Consider the following 26,118-nt stretch of genomic DNA (forward strand, 5'->3'; position numbering starts at 1 on the left):
CACTGTTGTTGGGACCCTCTCATCAGTGGTTCCAACACAGTATTATGTAGAGATGAGAAGAGCCCCATGCACCCTCCCACTGATATTTGCTGTTTTTGTAAAGGGCAAGGCCATCCAGCAGAAAGATCCACAAACCCTAGAAGTCTAACTCTTTTCATCTCTCTCTCTCTCTCTCTCTCTCTCTCTCTCTCTCTCTTCCTTTCTAGAATATGATGCGAAGAACACAATGCAGAGCAAATACTGGAGTCTGCTGCCCTATCACACCATCTAGTGGTGATCAGTGACTGCCTTTATATAATTCACCCTTTATAAAGAGACCACAAATATTGTGGAATCAGTTCATGGTGTCTGATTCCTTGTGTGCTGGAACGTATTACACACGAAAACCAGGAGCTGCAGAAACCCAATAATGCTGAAGACACATGCAAAGAATTTATCTTGGTTTCATGATGCAAAGAGAAAGTTACTGTCACATGTGATCATGTGAACAACAAGAAAGAAAGATAACATTAAGGAGAAGAAGTAAAACTAGCAACACATTTAGGTGACATCTGCATAACTGTGAAGACCGTGTAGACCAATTTCTGATTTCCATAAACAAAGTTCATTCATCAAACTTGAAGAGATAGTTACCGTGACAGTAGATTAGATGTTGCTAATGGCTTATGCATGAAGACACGAAGACTGTTGCCGTTGTTGCTGAATGCTGACCCCTTGTGGGCTCCAAAACATCAGTGAGCTGCACAGATGTTACCTACACACTACTAACTTTTACTTACCCCAACTGAATCACAACCTTTTGGATGTCTGTGTCACATTGGAAGCCATTACAAATACACCAAAGGACGAACATTGATGGTAACAGTTAGCTTTAACTTCACTTGAGATTCTTGAGTTTAGACATTTGAAATCCATAATTCCACTCAAGTGATCTAAAGAATATGAGCTTTCAGTATTCATCCAGAATTTTTTTTGTTACTTTAAATTTTCTTTTGTCATTAATCAGCTTTTTCTTATGTACATTTAAAGATGTTCAGCTATTTCCAACTTTAAAACTTCTTCTTTTCAGCTTTCAACAGTTCTCCACTTTGGCTTTCAGGACAATGATTTGGTGTATTTCAGCTCATTTAACATTTTTTTTCATCTGATTAGAAATATTGACAAACTATATCCAATGCAGCCTAGATATAAACCTTTGCTTCACAGACCGTGAATTACATATTTTTCCCCCTGAATCTCAATTGTTTTGTTTGTGTTGTATTTTGCTATACTACCATATTCAGTTGCAGACTACATCTCATTGTTCCACTGCAACAGGTATGACTTACTTTTATCTCTAAATTCAACCGGCTTACAGCCACTTATCATTAGAGAATACTGACATTTGAGTTGAAGCTGTCTTTACGTCACATTTATATGGCAAAACCACCAGTTGTTTACTTCCAAAGGTCATTGTACATGCAGTTGTTAAAAGGAAAGCGCCCTGCATTAGAAACACAATATTCACTCTTCAAAACTCTTCAGATCTGACAAATCAGACTTCCACAATGGTGAGTTTTATTTTTGCCAGTTCAGAAGAAACTCAGTTAACGGCTGATTTTGACAGGCTAAAGTAATGACAACATTATTATCAAGTGTGATGTTTACTGGTAATTAAATATACATAAGTACTTTGATGGTGCCTAATCAAACTGCAATTTTCCCCCCAAAGAAATACTTGGCTCTGGCTCTGCTGCTGTGCGCTCTGCTGTCACTGACAAATAGTCAGTGCTTTGTTAAGCCTCAGACATATGGTGAGAAAAAAGGAATAATACATACTGAAAGACATAAAGTATATTCTTTGTGCACACACATAAACATTGAAAAATGTTCATGATCTTTTTTTCACTCATAGGTATGACCCATTGTAAGGATGATATGGATGAGACATGGCATGCAGTGGGATCTAAATGGAGAAACAGTAAATGCTGGGACTGTACTTGCCAAGGATGCTGTGCTGCGTAAGTACATTTATTACTGTTATTTAAGTGGAGGAAAACATTAGTCATCTCGACTTTACATAATACACTGTTAACTGTGTTAACTTTACTTTATTGTCACAGGTATGCCACCCCACGACAGTTCCCCGACGACTGTGTGTCAGTGTTTGACTCAAAGAGATGTGAATATGTAGTGCACAAGAGAGATAACCCAACAGAACTATGCCCAATTTTTGCTGCAACGGGAAAGTGATTCAATCAATATTTAGACTCTTGAATAAAAATCCATAAATATGTCTTTGGTGAGTACCACTGAATGCAAAAACAACTAAATGAAATTATTAAAAGAAAAATGTTGGTGGTGATTCTTTTTATTTAGTCATGACTGCTATCGCCTGTCTGAGTTTGTCTTATACCCACTTCTTCAACAACTCTCTGACACTTTTTTTGACTCAGCTATCCCAACTTCCATTTCCACCCCAGCTCCAAAGTCCAAGACAGAGATCTCTCACTCTGTCACCAAATACACCATCCCTTCAGCTATGAGATGAGATGTCTCATGAAGCTCTGATTTATTTGTTCTTGGTGTTTATCTTCAGTCCCAGTTAGTTTATTCAAACACATATTAAGCTACACTGTCAGCTTGCTATAATGCGGAAAATGGGATTAAGACATTTTCACCCAATCTGAGTACTCAGTGTCATGGTTCTGGGTCTCTGACCCTGTGTGGAGAGGTTGTTGGACTTTGAGGCTTTATTTATTTGTATTATCTCTTTGTTTTGTGGTTTGGTTGGGGTTTTACATTTAGTGTATTTAGTTCTCTTCCTTTAGTTTATTCCTCCCTCAGTGTTTATCCTTTCTTGTCTAGGCTAATGTATTGTAATTGTGTTCATGCAGATGTCTGTGCGTCTCTTCAATTATCACTTTTCTTGCCTCCTCCGTGTTGCGTGGTGAAGTCTCTGTCTAAGTGTTCAGTGTTTTCATGTTTTAATTACTTCCTGTCTTATTTTGATAGTCCCTCACTGGAAACAAAACATACCTGTAATAGTAAAGCACAGTGACAACTCATCATGTGATATCAGAACTGAATATCTATTTACCTTGAAGAAAGAACTAAATCATTTTCCAAAAAATGCTGCCTGACCTTTGAAATTAAACACAAGGGAGGGGTGGTCTATCCTACTGCCCGTAACTTCCAGTAAGCTTGTACGCTTGCATGCAAACTGTGTTTGTTTAAACTTGGCATATCAAGTTATTTCTCAGATTTAAAAGAAATAAAGAAGATCTGAATATTTGTTGATTTGACTGTTTAACTAATTCTTAAAATGAGTACAAACTAATAGAAAAACGACTTTCTCGAGCACCAATTTTGGTTGTTTGCTTTTTGAGACATTTTGACCTCTTCCACATGTATGTAGCGAATCTTCCCATCTACATCTACATCCAAAGGTGTCTAAAAGGAACAGTCAATTGTTGCTCAGACTGTTGCTTTTCAGCTCTATCAAATCTGACTTCCAGGATGGTGAGTTTCATTTTTGTTATAGTTAACAGTTGTTTTGTACATTTCTGACAGGCTAAAATTATATAAATTATGGCAATAAGCAGCAATTTTATAAAACTTAATGTTTACTGGTAATTAAATGTACAGAAGTAATTACTTAGATGGTGCCTAATCAAACTGCAATGTTTGCTTTCCTCTGAAGAAATATTTGGCTCTGCCGCTGTGCGCTCTGCTGTCACTGACAAATAGTGAGTGCATCAACAAAAAAATTAGAACCTGGTAAGAAAAAAACAGAAATAACAGACAGAGATAAACATACACTCACATTTTTTTAGTTCAATAGGAACTGTGCCAGAATAATATCTATCTATCTATCAACCCATTGTAAGGATGACAATAACAATTGGCATGCAGTGGGATCTAGATGGAGAGCTAATTGTTGGGACTGTACTTGCATGTTGCCGTGCCTGAGTGTTCACATTAAATTACTGGTATTTAAATAGATGGAAAAATCAATTATATTTGACTTTACATGATGCACTGTTAACTGTGTGTCTTTTGCGTTATCACAGGTGTGCCACCCCACAACGGTTCCCTGATGACTGTGTGTCAGTGTTTGACCCAGAGGCATGTGAATATGTAGTGCATAAGAAAGACGAACCAACAATACGGTGTCCAGTTTTTAGTGCAGTATTGAAGTGATTTGTTTTTTATGGCGTTCTGGAAGTCTGAAGATGGGTGTTTCATATAAATGATGCCTTTCATATCACTTTCGTGACATTTTTCAAAATGCCTGTTAGTCGTTTTAGATTCTTGAACAAGAATTCATATGAAACCAACTCTCAGTCACTTTTTCAGCTCAGGCATCTCAACCTTCAGTTCCACAGGCAGAGATTCTTGAGTTTAGACATTTGAAATCCATAATTCCACTCAAGTGATCTAAAGAATATGAGCTTTCAGTATTCATCCAGAAATTTTTTTGTTACTTTAAATTTTCTTTTGTCATTAATCAGCTTTTTCTTATGTACATTTAAAGATGTTCAGCTATTTCCAACTTTAAAACTTCTTCTTTTCAGCTTTCAACAGTTCTCCACTTTGGCTTTCAGGACAATGATTTGGTGTATTTCAGCTCATTTAACATTTTTTTTCATCTGATTAGAAATATTGACAAACTATATCCAATGCAGCCTAGATATAAACCTTTGCTTCACAGACCGTGAATTACATATTTTTCCCCCTGAATCTCAATTGTTTTGTTTGTGTTGTATTTTGCTATACTACCATATTCAGTTGCAGACTACATCTCATTGTTCCACTGCAACAGGTATGACTTACTTTTATCTCTAAATTCAACCGGCTTACAGCCACTTATCATTAGAGAATACTGACATTTGAGTTGAAGCTGTCTTTACGTCACATTTATATGGCAAAACCACCAGTTGTTTACTTCCAAAGGTCATTGTACATGCAGTTGTTAAAAGGAAAGCGCCCTGCATTAGAAACACAATATTCACTCTTCAAAACTCTTCAGATCTGACAAATCAGACTTCCACAATGGTGAGTTTTATTTTTGCCAGTTCAGAAGAAACTCAGTTAACGGCTGATTTTGACAGGCTAAAGTAATGACAACATTATTATCAAGTGTGATGTTTACTGGTAATTAAATATACATAAGTACTTTGATGGTGCCTAATCAAACTGCAATTTTCCCCCCAAAGAAATACTTGGCTCTGGCTCTGCTGCTGTGCGCTCTGCTGTCACTGACAAATAGTCAGTGCTTTGTTAAGCCTCAGACATATGGTGAGAAAAAAGGAATAATACATACTGAAAGACATAAAGTATATTCTTTGTGCACACACATAAACATTGAAAAATGTTCATGATCTTTTTTTCACTCATAGGTATGACCCATTGTAAGGATGATATGGATGAGACATGGCATGCAGTGGGATCTAAATGGAGAAACAGTAAATGCTGGGACTGTACTTGCCAAGGATGCTGTGCTGCGTAAGTACATTTATTACTGTTATTTAAGTGGAGGAAAACATTAGTCATCTCGACTTTACATAATACACTGTTAACTGTGTTAACTTTACTTTATTGTCACAGGTATGCCACCCCACGACAGTTCCCCGACGACTGTGTGTCAGTGTTTGACTCAAAGAGATGTGAATATGTAGTGCACAAGAGAGATAACCCAACAGAACTATGCCCAATTTTTGCTGCAACGGGAAAGTGATTCAATCAATATTTAGACTCTTGAATAAAAATCCATAAATATGTCTTTGGTGAGTACCACTGAATGCAAAAACAACTAAATGAAATTATTAAAAGAAAAATGTTGGTGGTGATTCTTTTTATTTAGTCATGACTGCTATCGCCTGTCTGAGTTTGTCTTATACCCACTTCTTCAACAACTCTCTGACACTTTTTTTGACTCAGCTATCCCAACTTCCATTTCCACCCCAGCTCCAAAGTCCAAGACAGAGATCTCTCACTCTGTCACCAAATACACCATCCCTTCAGCTATGAGATGAGATGTCTCATGAAGCTCTGATTTATTTGTTCTTGGTGTTTATCTTCAGTCCCAGTTAGTTTATTCAAACACATATTAAGCTACACTGTCAGCTTGCTATAATGCGGAAAATGGGATTAAGACATTTTCACCCAATCTGAGTACTCAGTGTCATGGTTCTGGGTCTCTGACCCTGTGTGGAGAGGTTGTTGGACTTTGAGGCTTTATTTATTTGTATTATCTCTTTGTTTTGTGGTTTGGTTGGGGTTTTACATTTAGTGTATTTAGTTCTCTTCCTTTAGTTTATTCCTCCCTCAGTGTTTATCCTTTCTTGTCTAGGCTAATGTATTGTAATTGTGTTCATGCAGATGTCTGTGCGTCTCTTCAATTATCACTTTTCTTGCCTCCTCCGTGTTGCGTGGTGAAGTCTCTGTCTAAGTGTTCAGTGTTTTCATGTTTTAATTACTTCCTGTCTTATTTTGATAGTCCCTCACTGGAAACAAAACATACCTGTAATAGTAAAGCACAGTGACAACTCATCATGTGATATCAGAACTGAATATCTATTTACCTTGAAGAAAGAACTAAATCATTTTCCAAAAAATGCTGCCTGACCTTTGAAATTAAACACAAGGGAGGGGTGGTCTATCCTACTGCCCGTAACTTCCAGTAAGCTTGTACGCTTGCATGCAAACTGTGTTTGTTTAAACTTGGCATATCAAGTTATTTCTCAGATTTAAAAGAAATAAAGAAGATCTGAATATTTGTTGATTTGACTGTTTAACTAATTCTTAAAATGAGTACAAACTAATAGAAAAACGACTTTCTCGAGCACCAATTTTGGTTGTTTGCTTTTTGAGACATTTTGACCTCTTCCACATGTATGTAGCGAATCTTCCCATCTACATCTACATCCAAAGGTGTCTAAAAGGAACAGTCAATTGTTGCTCAGACTGTTGCTTTTCAGCTCTATCAAATCTGACTTCCAGGATGGTGAGTTTCATTTTTGTTATAGTTAACAGTTGTTTTGTACATTTCTGACAGGCTAAAATTATATAAATTATGGCAATAAGCAGCAATTTTATAAAACTTAATGTTTACTGGTAATTAAATGTACAGAAGTAATTACTTAGATGGTGCCTAATCAAACTGCAATGTTTGCTTTCCTCTGAAGAAATATTTGGCTCTGCCGCTGTGCGCTCTGCTGTCACTGACAAATAGTGAGTGCATCAACAAAAAAATTAGAACCTGGTAAGAAAAAAACAGAAATAACAGACAGAGATAAACATACACTCACATTTTTTTAGTTCAATAGGAACTGTGCCAGAATAATATCTATCTATCTATCAACCCATTGTAAGGATGACAATAACAATTGGCATGCAGTGGGATCTAGATGGAGAGCTAATTGTTGGGACTGTACTTGCATGTTGCCGTGCCTGAGTGTTCACATTAAATTACTGGTATTTAAATAGATGGAAAAATCAATTATATTTGACTTTACATGATGCACTGTTAACTGTGTGTCTTTTGCGTTATCACAGGTGTGCCACCCCACAACGGTTCCCTGATGACTGTGTGTCAGTGTTTGACCCAGAGGCATGTGAATATGTAGTGCATAAGAAAGACGAACCAACAATACGGTGTCCAGTTTTTAGTGCAGTATTGAAGTGATTTGTTTTTTATGGCGTTCTGGAAGTCTGAAGATGGGTGTTTCATATAAATGATGCCTTTCATATCACTTTCGTGACATTTTTCAAAATGCCTGTTAGTCGTTTTAGATTCTTGAACAAGAATTCATATGAAACCAACTCTCAGTCACTTTTTCAGCTCAGGCATCTCAACCTTCAGTTCCACAGGCAGAGATCTGGCAATCTGTCACTCACCAAATAACAGACGTGGGAATTATTAAAGGAAAAACACATCATTATTATACTTTGGGAGACTTTTCAAGTACCTTTGCTTTACTTGAGTATTTATTAGTTAATATTTCTGAGTATTAATAGTATTATTATTTATTCTGAAAACTTTTCACTTATATTCCCTACATTTTTACACAAATATCTCTACTTTCTATTGCTGTATATGTATCTGTATATGATGTGAAGTTATGGGTTTTTTTCTGGTTTAAAGATTTTTTTAAAAGTATAAACAGCACACCTGGCAATATGTTGTTTAATTCAGCTCTGCAAATTCATAAAGAGGAGTAAACCTCAGCAGTGTAGATCAGTGTAGATTTTCACAAAGAAAATCTACTAGAGTTCATGGAAATTATTGTGAGTTGTGATTCTTTTCCCCACGCATGATCACTAAAACCCCCATCTGCCGAATCCCACTTTAACCCCTGACTATACTCACTTTTCTGTTTACGTGTGGAGGCAAAGTCACCTTCTAAAATTTAGGCAACTTAAAATAGAGGGGTTTTTTTTAAGTTTTTAGTTTTCTTTGTTTGTGTTCAAGGTGATTTAATGCATTAGAATTAGAAATTCAATTGAACTAGAGTTCTAATACAATTCTAATATTGTGTTATATTGAATAGCATGAAGTCCTTTGCACAGATGGAAATGCCCAACAAAGAGCTGCTTTTAATGTATTATTTTGAGATTTCAGAGCCTGTACTTTTTCAGTTTTACTTGAGTAAGAAGTTGAATCAGTATTTGAGCTTTTTGAGCATTTTTTAATTATGTAGCTGTACTTCTACTTAAAAAAGAATGTCTGTACCTTTGCCAACTCTAACCCAGCAGGGATCAGATAATAGTAGACTAAGCTGCTTCACACTTGGTGGGTGTTTTACGGATGCAAAAGAAATTCCAGCATCGAGGGGATGAAGTTGCTTGGAGCAGTAGTTCTCGTAACTTGTGCGCGTGTGTGGTGAAGTTTTAATATTAAAACATTATTAGAAGAATAGTTAAATTACAACAGAAACTATGTAAAGCTGGTTGTGATGGTCAGAGAGCAAGTAGATGGACATAGTGGTGTCAGCCATTGGTTTTGGACACTGCACACTGATATTATATGAAATACTTTTGAGCTTTTTATATTTTAAACGCGATCTCACCTGGACAGGAGGATAGATTAAGTAATCAAATTACAATTATGAACGTTATAGTTGCAACACAAATAAATATTGCTGTGGCAGTTTTTATAAAGGCATGTCACTGCAGCACACTTTCAGCTCCAAATACAACCAAGCTATGACAGGTTATTGTTAGAAAAGAACAGAAAATTAAACGACATGTGACTTCAGTCTTGTAAAATGTTACACATGATTTTAATTGAAAGCTGTCATCCCTAGTCAGCCTGCTACCAAAACATATTTTCCTCATTGATTTCCTTCCTTTCTGATTTGTTGGTTTTCCCAAATCTTAATCTGAACCCAAAATTATTTTTTTTAAAAATCACCAGGAGCCTCTTGTTTTTGGCAGTTATCCAACCCTTGAGAATACCTTTATTAGTGATATGATCTATGCCTTTATTGTATAATCTATGCCTCAAACCGTCCTTTCTGTAACTTAGACTGAATACAAGTCATAAAACAGACTTGTTACTCAAAATTAGTGACTGAGACCATATCGAGAACATTTATAATGAGGTAAAAAGCAAGGGTCGTTTTCTGTAAACTTTTGTAGGCTTATTAGTATTTTTGCAACTTATTGCTCCATTTTGGCTTTTAAAAAGAATGTAGGTTTAATGCACATTCACACTGGCTTCACGGTGGCCATATAGGGGACACTAAAAATATTGGAGTGGCACACCAAAAACAGAATTTTCATTTTTATTATGCTGTTCTCAAAAATAGGTTCCTTGAAAAATATGACAAAAAAGAGAGACAGAAAAGAATTATATCCATATATTCACTTCCACTTATCCTTTTTCAGGGTCGCACTATCCCAGCTGTTTTAGGGCAAAAGGCAGGGTACACCTTAGCCAGGTCACTAGTCTGTCGCAGGGACACAGACAGCCATTCGCACTCACATTCACACCTATGGACAATTTAGAGTTTCCAATTAACCACTAACTGCAGGTCTTTGGACTATGGGAAGTCCACACAGAAAGACCCCTGATGGTGGAACTGAACTCAGGACCTTCTTGCTTCAACAAGGCTAACCACCTTGCCACCGTGTTGCCCTGTCTAGTTAATTTCCTTTTATTAAAGTTAATATCTCTGAAAACAGGTACATATGAAAACCAAATAATAATAATAATAATAATCTGTTTTAAGCAGGAACAAATAAGTTAATGTTTCAGCTCATTGCAGGGTGTTTTCCTCTCTTTTGTGCTCACTTTTATTAGAATTATTAATTAATTATTACCAACATAGGACAGCCTTGCAAGGCTGTGTCTGGTGGCGGATGTGTCTGGAGCAGATGTGTAAAGTCCAAAGTGGCCCCAGTGTTATAGGAGCATTAAAGCATTATAAGACAACAACCGCCTGCATGGCTGCAATTTGAAACCTGACGTGTGTACACGTAAAAAGAAGAACTCACTTTTGTAGGGAATTGTGAGGTCATGGAGCATGTCAGTTGTTTAACACACAATAGGAACATTTATAGATTTTTTCCTTCCCCTGAAACCGGTTCATTTCTCTTGTATTTAATTAATTGTAGTTTTTACACTGAAACAGTGGCTTTATTATTGGTTTAATGAAAAGCTGAAACGGAACAGGATCCGGTGTTACTGTCACTGTCATCATTCACCGATCTGGAGTTCTGAAAGTGAAAGTCGGTTACTAATTGTATTTTTCTTGTTATTTACAGTTTTTTAAAAAAGAATTTAGCAAGGGATAGGGGGTGTGCAGACGGGTGGCAGGGAAATTCCTTAGAGCAAATCGCATCATTACATTACCTCTTTCAATGATGAGGATGTACACATCCTGGACAGGGGGGATCGCCGGTTTGAGCGGAGTCAAGGAGGCTGTTTACGTGAAAAGGGAAAGACCATCTCTGAATCGAGGAGGGGGCCTACGGGTACATCTTTCACCATCTTGCAATGCTGTGATTGCAGCCATTCCCCAACTCTCTGAGAATAGTACTCATGGCCATTGATCAGTGGTTGTTGATCAATGGTCATGAGAATTTGCATAATCATGATGAAGGAACTGACCTCCCAGCACATTGTTCATTCAGTGGTGCTGATTTCAGTCAATATGCAAATGTACGATAAGATTGGAGAAACCTGCAGTCAGCTGAGACTGAAGAAGTCATTTGGATGAGTGACGAAATGTTTCTCCCACTCAATACGCTATGTCCAGATGAACAGAATCAACCTTTGAAGAATGAAAGTCATGAAATATATATATATATATATATATTATATATATATATATATATATATATATATATATATATATATATATATATATATAAACACCCAGCACGCCCATGCAGGCGGTTTATCCTTCAAGCTCGGGTCCTCTACCAGAGGCCTGGGAGCTTGAGGCTCCTGCGCAGTATCTTAGCTGTTCCCAGGACTGCGCTCTTCTGGACAGAGATCTCCGATGTTATTCCCGGGATCTGCTGGAGCCACTCGCCTAGCTTGGGAGTCACCGCACCTAGTGCTCCGATTACCACGGGGACCACCGTTACCTTCACCCTCCACATCCTCTCGAGCTCTTCTCTGAGCCCTTGGTATTTCTCCAGCTTCTCGTGTTCCTTCTTCCTGATATTGCTGTCATTCGGAACAGCTACATCGATCACTACGGCCGTCTTCTTCTGTTTATCTACCACCACTATTTCCGGTTGGTTAGCCACCACCATTTTGTCCGTCTGTATCTGGAAGTCCCACAGAATCTTAGCTCGTCATTCTCCACCACCCTTGGGGGCATCTCCCATTTTGACCTCGGGACTTCCAGGTTGTACTCGGCACAGATGTTCCTGTACACTATGCCGGCCACTTGGTTATGGCGTTCCATGTATGCCTTGCCTGCTAGCATCTTGCACCCTGCTGTTATGTGCTGGATTGTCTCTGGGGCATCTTTACACAGCCTGCACCTGGGGTCTTGCCTGGTGTGATAGACCCCAGCCTCTATGGATCTTGTACTCAGAGCTTGTTCTTGTGCTGCCATGATTAGTGCCTCTGTGCTGTCTTTCAGTCCAGCTTTGTCCAGCCACTGGTAGGATTTCTGGATATCAGCCACCTCCTCTATCTGCCGGTGGTACATACCGTGCAGGGGCCTGTCCTTCCATGATGGTTCCTCGTCTCCCTCCTCTTTCTTGGGTTTCTGCTGCCTGAGGTATTCACTGAGCACTCGGTCAGTTGGGGCCATCTTCCCAATGTATTCTTGGATGTTCCTTGTCTCATCCTGGACTGTGGTACTGACACTCACCAGTCCCCGGCCCCCTTCCTTCCGCTTAGCGTACAGCCTCAGGGTGCTGGACTTGGGGTGAAACCCTCCATGCATGGTAAGGAGCTTTCTTGTCTTTATGTCAGTGGCTTCTATCTCCTCCTTTGGCCAGCCTATTACCCCAGCAGGGTACCTGATCACGGGCAGGGCGTACGTGTTGATGGCCCGGATCTTGTTCTTACCATTCAGCTGACTCCTCAGGACTTGCCTGACCCTCTGCAGGTACTTGGTGGTTGCAGCTTTTCTAGCGGCCTCTTCATGGTTCCCATTCGCCTGCGGAATCCCCAGGTACTTGTAACTGTCCTCTTTGTCTGCAATGTTGCCTTCTGGTAGTTCAATCCCCTCAGTTCTGACTACCTTCCCTCTCTTTGTTACCATCCGACTACACTTCTCCAGTCCGAACGACATTCCAATGTCATTGCTGTATAGCCTGGTAGTGTGGATCAGTGAATCGATGTCTCGTTCACTCTTGGCATACAGCTTGATGTCATCCATGTACAGGAGGTGGCTGACAACTGCTCCGTTCCGTAGTCGGTATCCGTAGCCAGTCTTGTTAATGATCTCACTGAGGGGGTTCAGGCCTATGCAAAACAGCAGTGGGGACAGAGCATCTCCTTGGTAGATCCCGCACTTGATGGTGACTTGTGCTATGGGCTTGGAGTTGGCCTCTAGTGTTGTACGCCACATCCCCATTGAGTTCCTGATGAAGGCTCTTAGGGTCCCATTGATCTTGTACAATTCTAGGCATTCCAGTATCCAGCTGTGGGGCATTGAGTCATAGGCCTTCTTGTAATCAATCCAGGCAGTGCACAGGTTGGTCAGTCTGGTCTTGCAGTCTCGGCTGATTGCTCTGTCTACCAGTAGCTGGTGTTTTGCGCCTCTGGTATTCTTGCCAATTCCTTTCTGTGTCCCGCTCATGTATTGACCCATGTGCCTGTTCATCTTAGCCAATATGATGCCTGACAGGAGCTTCCATGTAGTACTGAGGCAGGTTATTGGTCGGTAGTTGGACCAATAACTACCGACCAATAACTGTGCGTAACTGTAACTTGTTAAAAATGAATCCTACCATTTCATATATATATATATATATATATATATATATATATATATATATATATATATATATATATATATATATATATATATATATATGGTAGGATTCATAAATGGTAGGATTCATTTTTAACAAGTTACAGTTACGCACATTTCATGTCATTAAATCGTGTATTTTATTTCTGGGGGACCGATAATAATCCAGACTTTTATCAATCCAGTCCATATTTTGCGTCATTCTCTGTCTGACGCGCCACGATCAGGGTTGCCAGTTTGGTAGAAACAGCAGGCCTGACTGAGCCGCTTGAATTTAGGGCCTAGAAAGGGAGGGCGCGGAGCCTAACAAGGCAACGAAGCGAACAAAAGGAAGTGGCTTTTACGAGCTAAATGTTTATGTTTAATGTAACCTCTTTCATTGCCCGGTAAATACGCCGTTCTTATATTTGCTTTGCTCGAAGCAGGAGCTGAAGCCGTCGCGGACAACATGGAGTGATCAAAGTAAGAGGTAATGAGCGGTACACCATTTGCTTAGCTTGTAGCTCGCTATGATTATGCTAGCATGCTAGGTCATTACGCAGCTTTCAGTCGCGGGTGAATTTGCGAATGTATTTGTGATAAATATTGAACCTATTACACTTAACCCACGTATTAAGTGGAATGTTTTGGTTATTTGCCACACGCGACTCAATATGTGGTTTATAATGGCAAAATAATATCCAGTACATGGTAGAAGCTAATAGGTGGTGCTTAAAGAGTATAAACGTGTTAAGCGTCAGTCTGACTCTGTACCAGGACTGAAACTGTTTCGCTATCGCTCGTAGTGCTGTTGTTGTTAGTGCTTTTATTGTTGCTTTGTGGCTTTTTAGGCTGTTGTTGTTGGGTTTTTTTTAATCAATAACTTATAAATAAGTTATATTTGGAAAATAGCGTAAAGCCCTGGAGCTCAACGCATTGTCACTATGCATAAAAAAACTAGAAATTGTGTAAGTGCAGACCCTTGAATGTGCTCGCTTCCACAGAGCTGACTGTAGTTCAGTTATTCCGTTGTCTTTCTGATATGTCAACACTTAAAGGGCTTTAAAGGCTTTGTCTGGAGCTATTGCCCTACCACAAACTTTATGGATTTATGATGTAAGAGTTTCAATATTAAAATTGATACAAATCTTCTCTCACACACACACACACACACACACACACACACACACACACACAGTTTTCCTCCCACATATGTGTGCGTGGGCGTGTGTGTGATTTCTATGTTTCACAACTAATATTTCTGTAAAATTAGCAATACCACTTTAAGATAGTCATTTTTTGGCAGACAAATTTGATAATATTCTTCGATTATTTTGCATAAAATACAAAAACAATTCTTCCCTTCTTTCCCAAGTTTGTCCTGAATCAGCACCAGTTGTTAAGGTCTTCCCGGGGCCCTTTGGGGCCCAGGAAGAGGATGCATCGTGGTGGAGATAAAGACTTCCAGACCTCAGCTCGAAAGATGGGCACATCCTTGTTGTTCCAGCTCTCAGCCCATGAAAGAGAGTTAGATTTAGTATTTCTGGACCACAGCTATGCCAAACCATGGAATGCCCACCCAGATGCCAGCAGTGCTCGACCCACGAGGACGCTGTTTGTTACCCCACGTCGCCAGCCTGAACCCGTTTTGTGAGTTAAAAATGCTCCTATTAGGCTGCTTCTCTTTAGCCATGGTAAAATTAGTAATCTGATGCACATTTTTAATCACTTGTAGTGATGCGGTATTTTTTTTCTTTGTCTGCAGAGATTCAGATTCTTTAATAGATGTGGAAACTGTAACGCCAACACCTGTTCTTCTATATGATAACCACAAAGCCCTTAGTGTGATGAAGGAGTGCGAGCGGCATGTCCTGTTTGCTCGTACAGTTGCTGAGAGTCCGCCGCCCCCTGATGACTGGGAGGAACATGTAAACAAGTAAGCAACCACCTCAATGCTCCACCTTTTATCATGTAACGTTATCCACTTGCAGTAAATCTCTTTGAAATAATTCTGCTTCAGGACTGGATGGACAGTGGCCCAGAACAAATTGTTCAACAAGGTCATTAAAGCTCTGCAAGCGGAAAGACTAGCCCGTCTGGCCAATGAAAATGTAAGTCTTTTTTGTTGTTTGTTTGTTTTGGGTACTAAAGGGTACTAAGAATTATTCACAACTTCTTTGTTTGACTGTGGGAAAAGATTTAACAGTTGAAATGATATATTATATATAATAATGGCACTTTGTGCCAATATGTTGTTGCCTAATATCTAAATATGGATATACACAGCTGATGCAATAATAGAATATGTTCCTGCATCAATAAATTAAGAACATTTTTAAATGCAGTCTGTTCTGTTTGTGAAGCCCATAAACAAACACACTTGTATATGAATGTCTGATTTAATTATCTGTTCAGTTTTACATATGTGGCTGCAGCTAAGTTATGAGGATAAGTTACTGCTGTTTGAGATTTGCAAAAGATGCATTCAAGCCCAATGGGGGTTGGATGCTAAGATCTGTAATACATTGTAGTTCATCACAAAAAGTTTGTAGTGAAGCACCCCCTGTTTGACTTACTAAATAGCAGGACAGACTTGCTGCAGTTATTCTCCCCAAGCTTCGTTAACATAATCCTCCCTTTCATTCTTATTTTTTGGCGGGGTTCATTTTAGTTTTTCTTTCAGGGCTTCAGGTGTCTAAAAGTGTTGTGCAGCCTCGCTCTGGCCCTCGGGTCATGTTTTGCCCGTGTGTGATTTAGGTTTTGAGTCCCTAGTTCTGCCCAGAGAAATTCATGCCCTATTGCACCTTTGGTTAATAAATTTAATAAACAAAAATGAAGAAAGCTACCGGGTGATGCACTGATGGATAATCTGTTCACACAGAAGCAACTGAAAGCATGAGAGGAGAAATTTACAAAAGTTTTTTACCATATGACAACTAATTTTAGGGCTTACCATCTGAACTCGCCAGCTGAGTGATAGTGGGGATCCCTGGTTCTGTAGGTTATATTTCAGACGTAAAAATGACTGAATTGTTCTGTGATCTTGTTTCTCACAGACTTCCAATGAGCCAATTTTGCGAAGGATAGCTGTGGACAAGTGTGCGAGGAAGGTGCGGCATGCGCTGGCCAGTGTGAACTGGGACACCAAACTGACACAGTGGTTACACACCACTCTAATTGAGTCTTTAAGCCTAGCCATGCTTGCTGCATACCTGGATGTGCTGCAGACTCTCAAAAGCAAGGTACGTAATTGAATAAAGAGTATGAACTGATGTACATTTTTCTGTTAGGCCTGTGCCAGAGGGATAGGCTACAAAGTTCAACCCAGCCAGGGTTTCTTTGCCTTAGCTAGCTCAGTGGGTATCAGCCAGGTTTCTTGCTTCAGGATCTGCACATGCTCACATAAAAGGGGTGTTTCACGCATCATGTTACTCTTCTTTCGCACAAAATTTCTATGATTCCAGCCTGCTTCTGAGATGTTCTCAAATGATGGTGAAATGGTGATTTAACAATCTATAAAGAACATTAGAAAGTTCAGTGCTACACTATTGCAAATAAGACAAAAGATTAATGCTGCAGAAAATTTTTAATTTGGTGATTTAGTGCTCAAAGCAGTACAATAAAGATTTTAATTCAAGGTAATTGTTTTAGCTCTCAGTGCTGCTGTGTTTTTTAGTTTTTCCCTACGGTGACGGCTGCACATTAGAGCGCTGACACTTTAAACAGGATCCATTTAAACGTTAAGTATTACCGTCCCACAGACTAATAAAGGAAGTTTGGAAATTGCTTTCGTTTGCAGGCAGATTGAAGTGAAATAAATTTTATTGAATGAAGAGCTATTGCTGGTGTTAATTCTTATAGCTGCAGTTCCAGCAGTATAAAAGATAATCTGCAGTGATTTATTTTTAGTTTTTTATTTATTTATTCATTTATTTTCATTTTTCAACCCAAACTTGGCGTATAACCTGCTCCATTTTATGTGTTCAGCATAAGTGAGGGCCTCATTCATGACACAGAAAACTGACTTTAAGCTCAACACAGGTCGCCATTAATTAATGAGACTGTTGATTCATTGTTACGTTCCTCTGTCTGCTTAGTTGCCCTCGCTGATCGACAGAATGTTGCTGTCATCGGCAAAGACCGGCGCTCCAAGCGCAGAGGCGCTGTCACTGCTACTGAAACGGCCATGGGACCCAGCTGTTGGAGTTCTGTCTCAAAACAAGCCGGTAAAATTAAATCAGTCGCTTTCAGTTTTCAACAGAAAACGTTTTCATTTAACTTTTTGCACATGTGACCCCTGAATCCTTTTTTTTTTTTTTTTTTTTTCTCCTTGCAGAGCAAGCTTCCAGGATCCCCGCTCATCCTTATTGCACCATCAAGCCCAACCAATCCCGCCCTCTCCACTTCACGGAGAATGAGATTCTGGCAGTCACAGCTCTCCTTTTTTGGAAAGGTCAGATGTCCCATCAGATCAAAGCTTTGTGTTTACAGAAATATTTTTCTTCCCTGTTTTGTCACAGAAAACTGCCTAAAACAGCTGTTTTTGTGTTAGGTCATCCCAATACACACTCATGTGAACAGCGGGGCCAATATTGGCATCACCCAGTGCCTAGAGCACATGTTGGGTACTGTCAGGGCCAAGGTCATGGAGGTAGGATGTTGGTTTTTATTTGATGCATTAGTGACTATAGCTGCGATGTGATTGTGATCTTTATTTTGTTAAATTCATGTAGATGAATGTGGCAGATTTTTAATTATGCACATTTCTAATTGTATTTATTAGGTAATGACTCAGATCACTGTCCAAACTAGAGATGCTATATAATGGTTATTTATTTTTTTTGTTTGTGCGTCTGTACCTGCACTGATTGCATGTTTTTATAAATGTAACCACCAGGTTCACAGTCACTTTCCTCACAAACCCATTATCCTGGTCGGCTGGAACGCTGGGGCTCTTATGGCTTGCCATGTAAGACTTTTTACCATGTATTTATCATAGTGATTTAATGTGATGGAACTAATAAAAGTGCACTATTGTCAAAGGTGTGCAATAGAATACATTTTAATAATAAACTTTGACTCCAGGTGTCCCTGATGGAGTATTTGACGGCTGTGGTCTGTCTTGGCTTCCCCCTGCTAACAGTCAATGGGCCACGTGGGGTATGACCTAAAGCATTATCTAGCTTCAGCACTGGTTTTTATCTTTGATGTTTTACTCAACTGTTAGAAAAAAATACTGTCTTCTTCTTCTTCTTTCTTTTTTTTTTTTTTTTTTAAATATAACTGAAAAACAAAACTTTGCTTGTGCCAGTTTTTCACATATTGCTGGTTTACAGGATGTGGATGACCCGCTCCTGGACATGAAGACACCAGTGTTGTTTGTGGTCGGCCAGAACGCGCTCCAGTGTAGCACAGAAGGAATGGAGGAGTTCAGAGAGAAGCTCAGGGCAGACAACAGCATGGTGGTGGTTGGAGGCGCGGATGACAATCTGAGGTCAGTCACAGCCTTAAAGATCTGAAAAACATAATATTTTAGCAGGGACCAGAGATGATGTTCAACGAGTCAAATGCAAGTAGATTCCTCATTATGTCAGTGAAGCTTGGAAGATATTCGCTTCACAGCAAGTAAATGCCTGTATCGAACTTATCACTGGGATGAGAAAGATTTACTCAAAAGCTTAATGTACAGTTTTGTGCACAAGTCCTTCTTTTCTATATATTTAGCTTTTAAAGTGCTCATGAGCAATCGTTCTCCAGGCTTTCTGAAGGTCTCACATAGTTTTTTCAGAACAAATTGACTGAAATTTTCAGACCGATGCTTGTACCTGACCACTTTCAAAACAAATCTATGAATGGTTCAAAGATAAGAAGGCACTTAACTCAAGAGATGGCACATAAATGAGATAAGTTTGCTGGGCAATAATACAGTTTTTTGGGGGGGTTATATGGCATTTCTTTGCTCAAGTGTAACTACTTTGTTTGCAGCGTATATGACACTGAACTTCTTGATGAAATGTTCTGAGACCACATATATGTGATGCAAAAACGCATTTTAATAGTTTGAACAATTGATTGGCTACATGGTCAAGTATGACACTTAATATTTTTCCACTTCTGACTCTAAACCACTCCACAGAATCAATTCAGCAAAGATGAAATCAGAAGGACTGACGCAGACCATGGTGGACCGCTGCATTCAGGTGGGCCCTCATAGCTAGAAAGCATTTTTCATCTGCTGCAGTTTATATTTTGAATATTTATATTTTGTTCTTCTCTCACTGGTCTTTAGGATGAGATCGCTGACTTCCTTTCAGGTGTGCTTACACGGGCGGAGGGCCACGGTCATGGCTCAGGTGAGCTGAGAGACATGGACACAGAAAAGAAGAAAAGGCCTCGACGGGAGCTTCCCTTTGACATGGAGAGAGGACGACCATCCTCCCCTGCACTGAGAGTTCCTATCTCGCCGTCAGGATCTGAGGTAAGAAGTCTTCTGTATTTTTATGAAATAAAAAATGTTTTATGAAATGATGGTAAATTATACAATGGTGTGTATCATAACTGTTATCATTCAACAGTAGCTGTTGAGTTTTAATAATAAGACCTTGTATGGTGGAATTGCAGTCATAGCATCGTGTCTTATGATTGTAAGAAGCTACACTGTCTGCATATGAGTCACCAGGTGCTCATGTTCGCTCGATCCTCAGGATCTGTCTAGTGTCTGCAGCAGTCCCACATCCAGTCCCAAACCCAAGACATCTGGTCTTTCTCCGGCACAGAAGTCCAGCCTTATCACTGCTACACAGTTGCTCAAGACACACATGCAGCGCTCCGGCACAGTGCTCACTCACAAGCAGGCTCAAGGTCAGTGCACCAACTCACTCAACTCTGAATTCATTGAAAAGGGCTCTGTAAATACGCTTGTGCACTGTGATCCTTGGTACCTGTGTGTACACAGTTGTCCCGTTCACCCCACTTGTTTATTTGAACTTGTTAAAACGAGCCATTGATCTTAACTCCAGTGGAATTTTTGCAGAGGTGTTACAAGGTAACCAGACAGGGTAGAATGCAAGATGTGAAAATGATGGTAGAAAACAAAGATTTTGAAGAGATTATCAAGTCACGACATCTGATGGGGGAAGATGGAACGTGACTGAAATACTTTCCTCTCATCCTCTTGTCTCTTCTCTTCCTACAACTTTCCTTTCCGGCTCTTTTTTCCAATTCATTCCAGCTCAGTTTGCTGCTTTTATGAAACAAAACATGCTTGTGAGGAAAAATCTTCCTCCTGGCACTCCTCCTTGTATTTTTGGTAAGTGTCTATCCCTCTTCTTTCCTTTTTTTCTTTCCTCTTTCCCTTTCACTCTCCTTCCTTTGTTTCCGCTGCTTTAATTGTAGACTAATGTGACTACTTTACTGCATTAAAACTTTATAAAGCTTTTGAGAGCAAATATTAACTTCAAAGCTTGGGGTTAGTTAAGGATAAAATACCACAGGTTCGTGTCACTTCAGTACTTCACTGATAGTTGTGTGTTCGTCTGTGTGTTTGTCTGTGCCGTGCAGTGCCGGTGACCTCTGATCAGATGGAGGGCCTGGACAGAGATGAACTGCGGTCCCATGGCAAGAGGAGGCAGACACCTAGTCCCACTCCAAGCAAAGCCTCCAAGAGAGCAAAGATCAAGGTTACTATTGTTTCCCAAAGCGATTCAGCAGGGGGCAGCCTCAGTCCTGCTGCACATGAAGGTACAAAACCTGGGATCCTTTAACAGTGGTTTGATTTAGGAGTATTGGTAATCAGAAATTGTGTAAATTGGTGCTGATACTCATGAAATTTTGATATTCTTGATATTAAAGATGATGATAAACTAAACTGGTTCACACACAACAAGCTGACACTTGCTCGGCGTTGTATCTAGACTAAACAACCACAAGGGTCGACTTCTGAATGTCACCCGTAGCCCAGCCCTGCTCTCCACACAACACTTTTAGCATATGCAGTCATGAAAAAACTCACTGTCGGGGGAAAAAAATCCACAGTCCAATAGACCAACTTTGGATAATTGCAGTTTAAACCAGATGAAACCAGCAAGTAGGAAGGCCTAAATGTAGCAACCAGATGGACTACTCCACTGGCAGCATCTAAGTAAACAAACAGCTGGCAATAGCGTTCACTGTTAAATGACCACAGCTGCATATAAAACCTCTGGTCTAAGTGAGGGAGGTCAAGCTCACTTTCTATCAAGTTACTTTGATCTGAAGTGGGCTTGACCAGTAAATCATCTTACTGTCAGTTTAAAGAAGATTAGCTACATATTTAATTTCTGAGATGTCTTAACCCTCTGGGGTCGACGGATGCACCGGCGCGTCAAAATCACATGACCAATTTAAGACAACACGGCTACAAGATGCAGCGACCCAGAGTCTCCAATTCAATTTGGACTTCAAACTATATACCAGTTTTTAAATTGTGTCGATGGGCCACGTAACACCAGAGTTATGATTAAAAAATACACGCGATGTTTCTTTCTGAACAAAACAGCGGTGTGCACGGCAGAAAGAAACGGTAAAAATGGTGTTTTCTAAGGACAGTGCTAGCAAACACTCTCCGCTTGCGAGTGAAAAAATAAAAAACACCCGTTCCCTATTGGTGTTAAAGTGTACCATGTGAGCCAATCAAAAAATGATATGGCAGCATGTGGCACTTGGTTGTTTAGGGAGAAGGGGAAGTTTTAGGAGTGACGCCCGCGAGAGAAATCGGGCGACTGAAAGAAAGAGAGAGGGCGAGTTTTCACATGTGAGACATTAGTGACATTTAGCGTGTTTGGAGGCTATAGTTACTGTATTGTGTACTTTTTGTTTTGTGTGTCAGGTATACTAGCGAATGTCACATTTCCTCCAAAAAAGCCACCAAGGGCAGATTCCAGTGTAAACGCTGTGTCCACATAGAAAACTGGACCGATACACCTCCTGTTGTCAGACCTGCAGGGTTTAGGCCAGGGTTGTGGCCAGATTTAGATAAATGGTACCATACCTTTCTTGTTTGCCAAACGTGCACAATTTTTAGAAATGTATAATTTCTATTTGGATTTCAAGTTATGAAAATGATTCGTTAAACACGTTAAATATTTAAAATGAAACATTTTTGTCTGAGTTTAGATCAATTGTGCTAATATAGTATGTCAAAATGAAAAAACAACTCCAATGCCAGATATTCGAGGTTGTGCTGAAAATAATGATACCAAACAAGGCAAGATAAACAGTTTTTTTAAATGTGAAATGTGAGGTGAAATCAAAAGTAATCAAAAACGGCCAATTATACCCTGGACCGCAGAGGGTTAATATAAGATTTTTTAAAAACGTATAGCTTCAACAGTGTATCTAAGTTTTTCTGTGCAATAAATATGTAAAATTACAGAAAAGGTTCTGATAGTTTATAGCCCAAAGCAGTCTGTAGTTATAAAACATCATTTTTGTTAAAAATAAATTTAAGTGAAGTTTCTATAGATGGTAAAAAACTGTTATTTTTCTCTAAAATAATTATTTATCTGCTGCTTAAATCAGTGCAACATGGACATTCCCAAAATGGCCAAAAAATGCCAACTGCTTTGAATTGCACTAGATGGATTAATTATTTACTTGGTTGAATTGTCAGTGAGGCAAACCACTTAGTTTGTGAAATAAAATTCCAATAAACAGCCTTAAAAAAAACAAAAAAACACACAGACACACACAAAAAGAAGGCAGTGACTGATTCAGCCAATCAGCAATACATTCCTGCAGTCACCCACTATAAGGTGTTGGGTAATTTGCCTCTCATGTCATACATAGCTTCATACAAACTTGAATCTTTAAACACTGAGAGAACTTGTCTGGGCTTTTTTGTTTGTTTTTGTCAGAATAAAAAGATATAGTTCATTCTTTCATGCGTTGATTAAAATCACTTGTGGGCAGACAGATGCTTTGAGCAGGTTGAGTTCATTCAACTGTGCAGATGAAAAATGTGTTTTTTGTTGATTATGCATTATTAAATTTAAACTAGGGCTTTGCTAAGCCTTTTATTTTGAAAAAACAAACATTCTGCCTGTCATTAATGACCAGGTGGTTGTTTTGAGATTCACCCTTTTTCTAGAAATGATCATAATTTATTTGTTGTTTTTTGTTTTTGTGTTCCTTTTTTGTTTTTACCAAAGCGAGATAACTGACTGTCCTTCATATTTTCTTTTTTTTTTTTTTCCTTGCAGTGGGTGTCTCAGGAAAGCCCTTAACTGTGACAATGGGACAGACTGTAGCTGGTGCCAAGGAGCTGTCTGGACTTCTTACAGGCCAACGGTAAGCAAGCCAGCGCCATAACACACACACACACACACACACACTGACACATTGAGGTTGGAGCACTTGAAACCCTAACTATCCCTACACCCACATCCACTCCCATTTGGTGGGGTGTCTGGTGCAGAGGGATTGGTTAGAGGTGTACTTGGAGTTTGGGAGCTGAGTGATGGCCAAAGCAGCACTTGCTGGGGTAGCTCCTGAGTAGACTGGTGGTTATGTGTGTCACTGCAGGTCTGGTAGTCTCTCAGAGGTGTCTGGTGCCCTGTCCCCAGGCTCCAGCTCATTCAGCAGCGTGCAGCCTTGCATGGTGTCGGGGCCTTCCACACCAGCCCAGGCGCAAGCTCCAGCCACTGCCCAAGGTATCTTCGTCTTGTCCTGCCTTGCACGCTTGTTTGCACTCTTAATTGTGCAGCTGATCTCAACATAGTGACATCAAAACACAAGTGCAGTTCTGCTTGGTTTTATTGTGTGGGATCCAGTTTGATCGCTGAGCTGAGAATTTGGACAACATGTTTTAGCAAACATCATCATTGATCACCTCTTGCACCATCGCTGTCAGTCACTGACCCAAACCTTGCCCTGGCTATCGTGTGTGTGTGTGTGTGTGTGTGTGTGTGTGTGTGTGTGTGTGTGTGTGTGTGTGTGTGTGTGCGCGCGCGCGCTGTTAGTTTAGGCCTTGGAATGTTTTGTTTTTTTCCCTTAATAATTTCTGTGATGTTTCGTTGGGATTGATTTAACCCAATCAATGATTGATCTGTGTGTGTGCAGCACCTTCCGCCAGCAGTCTTCTACAAGGCCTAAGTTTCAGTCTTCAGGAGATCGTCACCAAAGCTCCTAACGTTCCCTCAACAGCAGCCAACACAGGTGGCACCCAGGTAACACTTGGAGTGGTTGTATTCGATTCCTAAACCAGATTTTGAACCATCCATTTGCGATAAATTATGTAGACTATTTATAACACTCAAAGAGGGTTTTATTTTTATTTTTTTAAAGTGTGTAGTTATGTGTTAATCTATTTTTTGAATATGCCACATTTGTAATTGGTTACCCAAATGATTAAAAGAACTGAAAACACACAGATCTAGTGGAACTTCCATGGTTTAGGTACATAAAAGAGAAACTGGAGCATATGTTTTATTGCCAAGGAAAAACTTTTTTTTTTTTTTTGTTAATAGACGTCGTCATCGCGTCTAATCGGCTTCAATACTACCAAACTGCTTTTTTTTTCTTGCTTTTTTTCCTTTTAAGTGACCTAATGGAATAAAAGATGATAAAATCATCTTTCCTGTCCACTCATCTTCCCTCATGCTGTTTGTGCCATTCCACAGGGTCCGGTCCTGAGCTCCGCCGGTACCAGCAGCAGTGCTCTGCTCCGGGCAGTGCCTGTGGTCACCACAGGAGGAGTGGCTAAAACCACCGCCATCCATCAGCTGCTCACTAATGGTGGGCTGGCCAAACTTGCTAGCAGCTTGCCTGGCTTGGCGCACATCACCAACCAGACCACCGGTATGTCTCGAGCTGCCAAGACACGACGGCCACGTTGAATGCCCAGAGTTTGTTCATCCTTTGTTTTGGAAACAGTAGTGCAGGAGGTCTGTAGGCCGGACGTAGAGGAATGTAGAGGACATCTCTGATACTTGCAGAGATGGTTTGCCTGGAATGAGCCTAACTGTTGTAAGGTTTGCAGAGGAATGTGCAGCTTACACGTACAGCAGCCAATGGCAGATTAGTGGCGTACATGTTTTCATGTTCACGGAATGGAAAGTCACAATTTAGAGTTTCCATCTGATGTCGGACACACAAAGGCATGAAACAGTTTGATCCTGAATAATTGTGAATTAAGTTAAGATCAATGTTAAGAGGGTTGACCAAATTTTAATAAGACTCCTGTTTTTCAGTCAAAACTGCTTTCTGCGTCAGCTTTGTTTGTTCAAGCGATCATTTCATGTTTGTTTCTTTTTGTTTGCCTATTTTGTAAACCCATTAAATCACCTGCTTTCAATTATTCATTTATATTAACGCTGACCTCCTAGAGAGTTGTGTTGAGAAGCAATAACGTTGGCACATGGCATTACCCAAGCTGTTCCTGTTGTAATAAAGACTGGAATCAAACTTGTGTTTTCATTGTCGTCTTGTTGTCATTTTATTTTGAGTGTAAATCAGTTGGCTTTCTCACCCCTTTCACTTACCTGAACCTCCAAATTTGCTTTTACCTTTCATGGTCATCTAATATCATGAACGTGCTTTAAAAAAACAACAACAACAGCTATCCTTTAGATGACTTGCATCACAGCATGTTTGCAGCAAATTATTATTTAGTCTAATCTGGTGTATTTGGACGTAAATCATTTATAGCTTGTTATTTCTGTGTATGTTGGTG

The 26,118-nt window shown here is 39.7% G+C and overlaps 3 protein-coding genes across 7 annotated transcripts; all 3 read left to right on the forward strand.

Annotated features, from left to right (window-relative positions):
* The first annotated feature begins 1,466 nt into the window (after positions 1-1,466).
* Positions 1,467-3,238, forward strand: LOC146657224 (beta-microseminoprotein-like). The gene is made up of 4 exons (XM_085425165.1): positions 1,467-1,550; positions 1,712-1,793; positions 1,895-2,000; positions 2,103-3,238. The coding sequence occupies exons 1-4, from the start codon at positions 1,548-1,550 to the stop codon at positions 2,230-2,232; spliced, it is 321 nt and encodes a 106-aa protein (XP_085281291.1). The 5' UTR covers positions 1,467-1,547; the 3' UTR covers positions 2,233-3,238.
* A 1,715-nt stretch (positions 3,239-4,953) lies between these two features.
* LOC146657225 (beta-microseminoprotein-like) lies at positions 4,954-6,725 on the forward strand. Its single transcript, XM_085426927.1, has 4 exons — positions 4,954-5,037; positions 5,199-5,280; positions 5,382-5,487; positions 5,590-6,725. Exons 1-4 carry the CDS (start codon positions 5,035-5,037, stop codon positions 5,717-5,719), a joined length of 321 nt encoding a protein of 106 aa, XP_085283053.1. The 5' UTR covers positions 4,954-5,034; the 3' UTR covers positions 5,720-6,725.
* A 6,931-nt stretch (positions 6,726-13,656) lies between these two features.
* Positions 13,657-25,850, forward strand: LOC146657226 (KAT8 regulatory NSL complex subunit 3-like). 5 transcript variants are annotated; one of them, XM_085425172.1, is made up of 20 exons: positions 13,657-13,899; positions 14,785-15,059; positions 15,175-15,345; positions 15,430-15,520; positions 16,466-16,651; positions 17,507-17,635; positions 17,746-17,862; positions 17,962-18,060; positions 18,307-18,378; positions 18,495-18,569; positions 18,746-18,903; positions 19,546-19,609; positions 19,699-19,887; positions 20,114-20,270; positions 20,641-20,718; positions 20,970-21,149; positions 23,648-23,735; positions 23,970-24,097; positions 24,507-24,613; positions 25,067-25,850. In XM_085425172.1, exons 2-20 carry the CDS (start codon positions 14,848-14,850, stop codon positions 25,280-25,282), a joined length of 2,517 nt encoding a protein of 838 aa, XP_085281298.1. In that variant the 5' UTR covers positions 13,657-13,899; positions 14,785-14,847; the 3' UTR covers positions 25,283-25,850. The 5 variants fall into 5 exon arrangements, with proteins under 5 accessions (XP_085281298.1, XP_085281294.1, XP_085281295.1 ...); XM_085425168.1 differs by lacking the exon at positions 20,641-20,718 and having other exon boundaries at positions 13,659-13,899; XM_085425169.1 differs by lacking the exon at positions 20,641-20,718 and having other exon boundaries at positions 13,659-13,892.
* The last annotated feature ends 268 nt before the right edge of the window (positions 25,851-26,118 follow it).

The sequence above is a fragment of the Rhamphochromis longiceps genome, linkage group LG12 (assembly GCF_057381845.1).
Source record: "Rhamphochromis longiceps isolate RC_006_pf linkage group LG12, R_longiceps_female_GT1.1, whole genome shotgun sequence".
NCBI classification, from domain to species: domain Eukaryota; kingdom Metazoa; phylum Chordata; class Actinopteri; order Cichliformes; family Cichlidae; genus Rhamphochromis; species Rhamphochromis longiceps.

What these genes read in the sequence shown, in the direction of transcription:
- LOC146657224 (XM_085425165.1), top strand. An exon ending in TGTTAAGCCTCAGACATATG is followed by an intron (nt 1,794 to 1,894) that starts GTGAGAAAAAAG and finishes TTTCACTCATAG; the next exon opens with GTATGACCCATTGTAAGGAT. An exon ending in TGCCAAGGATGCTGTGCTGC is followed by an intron (nt 2,001 to 2,102) that starts GTAAGTACATTT and finishes TTATTGTCACAG; the next exon opens with GTATGCCACCCCACGACAGT.
- LOC146657225 (XM_085426927.1), top strand. An exon ending in TGTTAAGCCTCAGACATATG is followed by an intron (nt 5,281 to 5,381) that starts GTGAGAAAAAAG and finishes TTTCACTCATAG; the next exon opens with GTATGACCCATTGTAAGGAT. An exon ending in TGCCAAGGATGCTGTGCTGC is followed by an intron (nt 5,488 to 5,589) that starts GTAAGTACATTT and finishes TTATTGTCACAG; the next exon opens with GTATGCCACCCCACGACAGT.
- LOC146657226 (XM_085425172.1), top strand. Translation starts at nt 14,848, where the DNA reads ATGCATCGTGGTGGAGATAAAGACTTCCAGACCTCAGCTCGAAAGATG. An exon ending in TGGGAGGAACATGTAAACAA is followed by an intron (nt 15,346 to 15,429) that starts GTAAGCAACCAC and finishes ATTCTGCTTCAG; the next exon opens with GACTGGATGGACAGTGGCCC. An exon ending in CCAACACAGGTGGCACCCAG is followed by an intron (nt 24,614 to 25,066) that starts GTAACACTTGGA and finishes GCCATTCCACAG; the next exon opens with GGTCCGGTCCTGAGCTCCGC.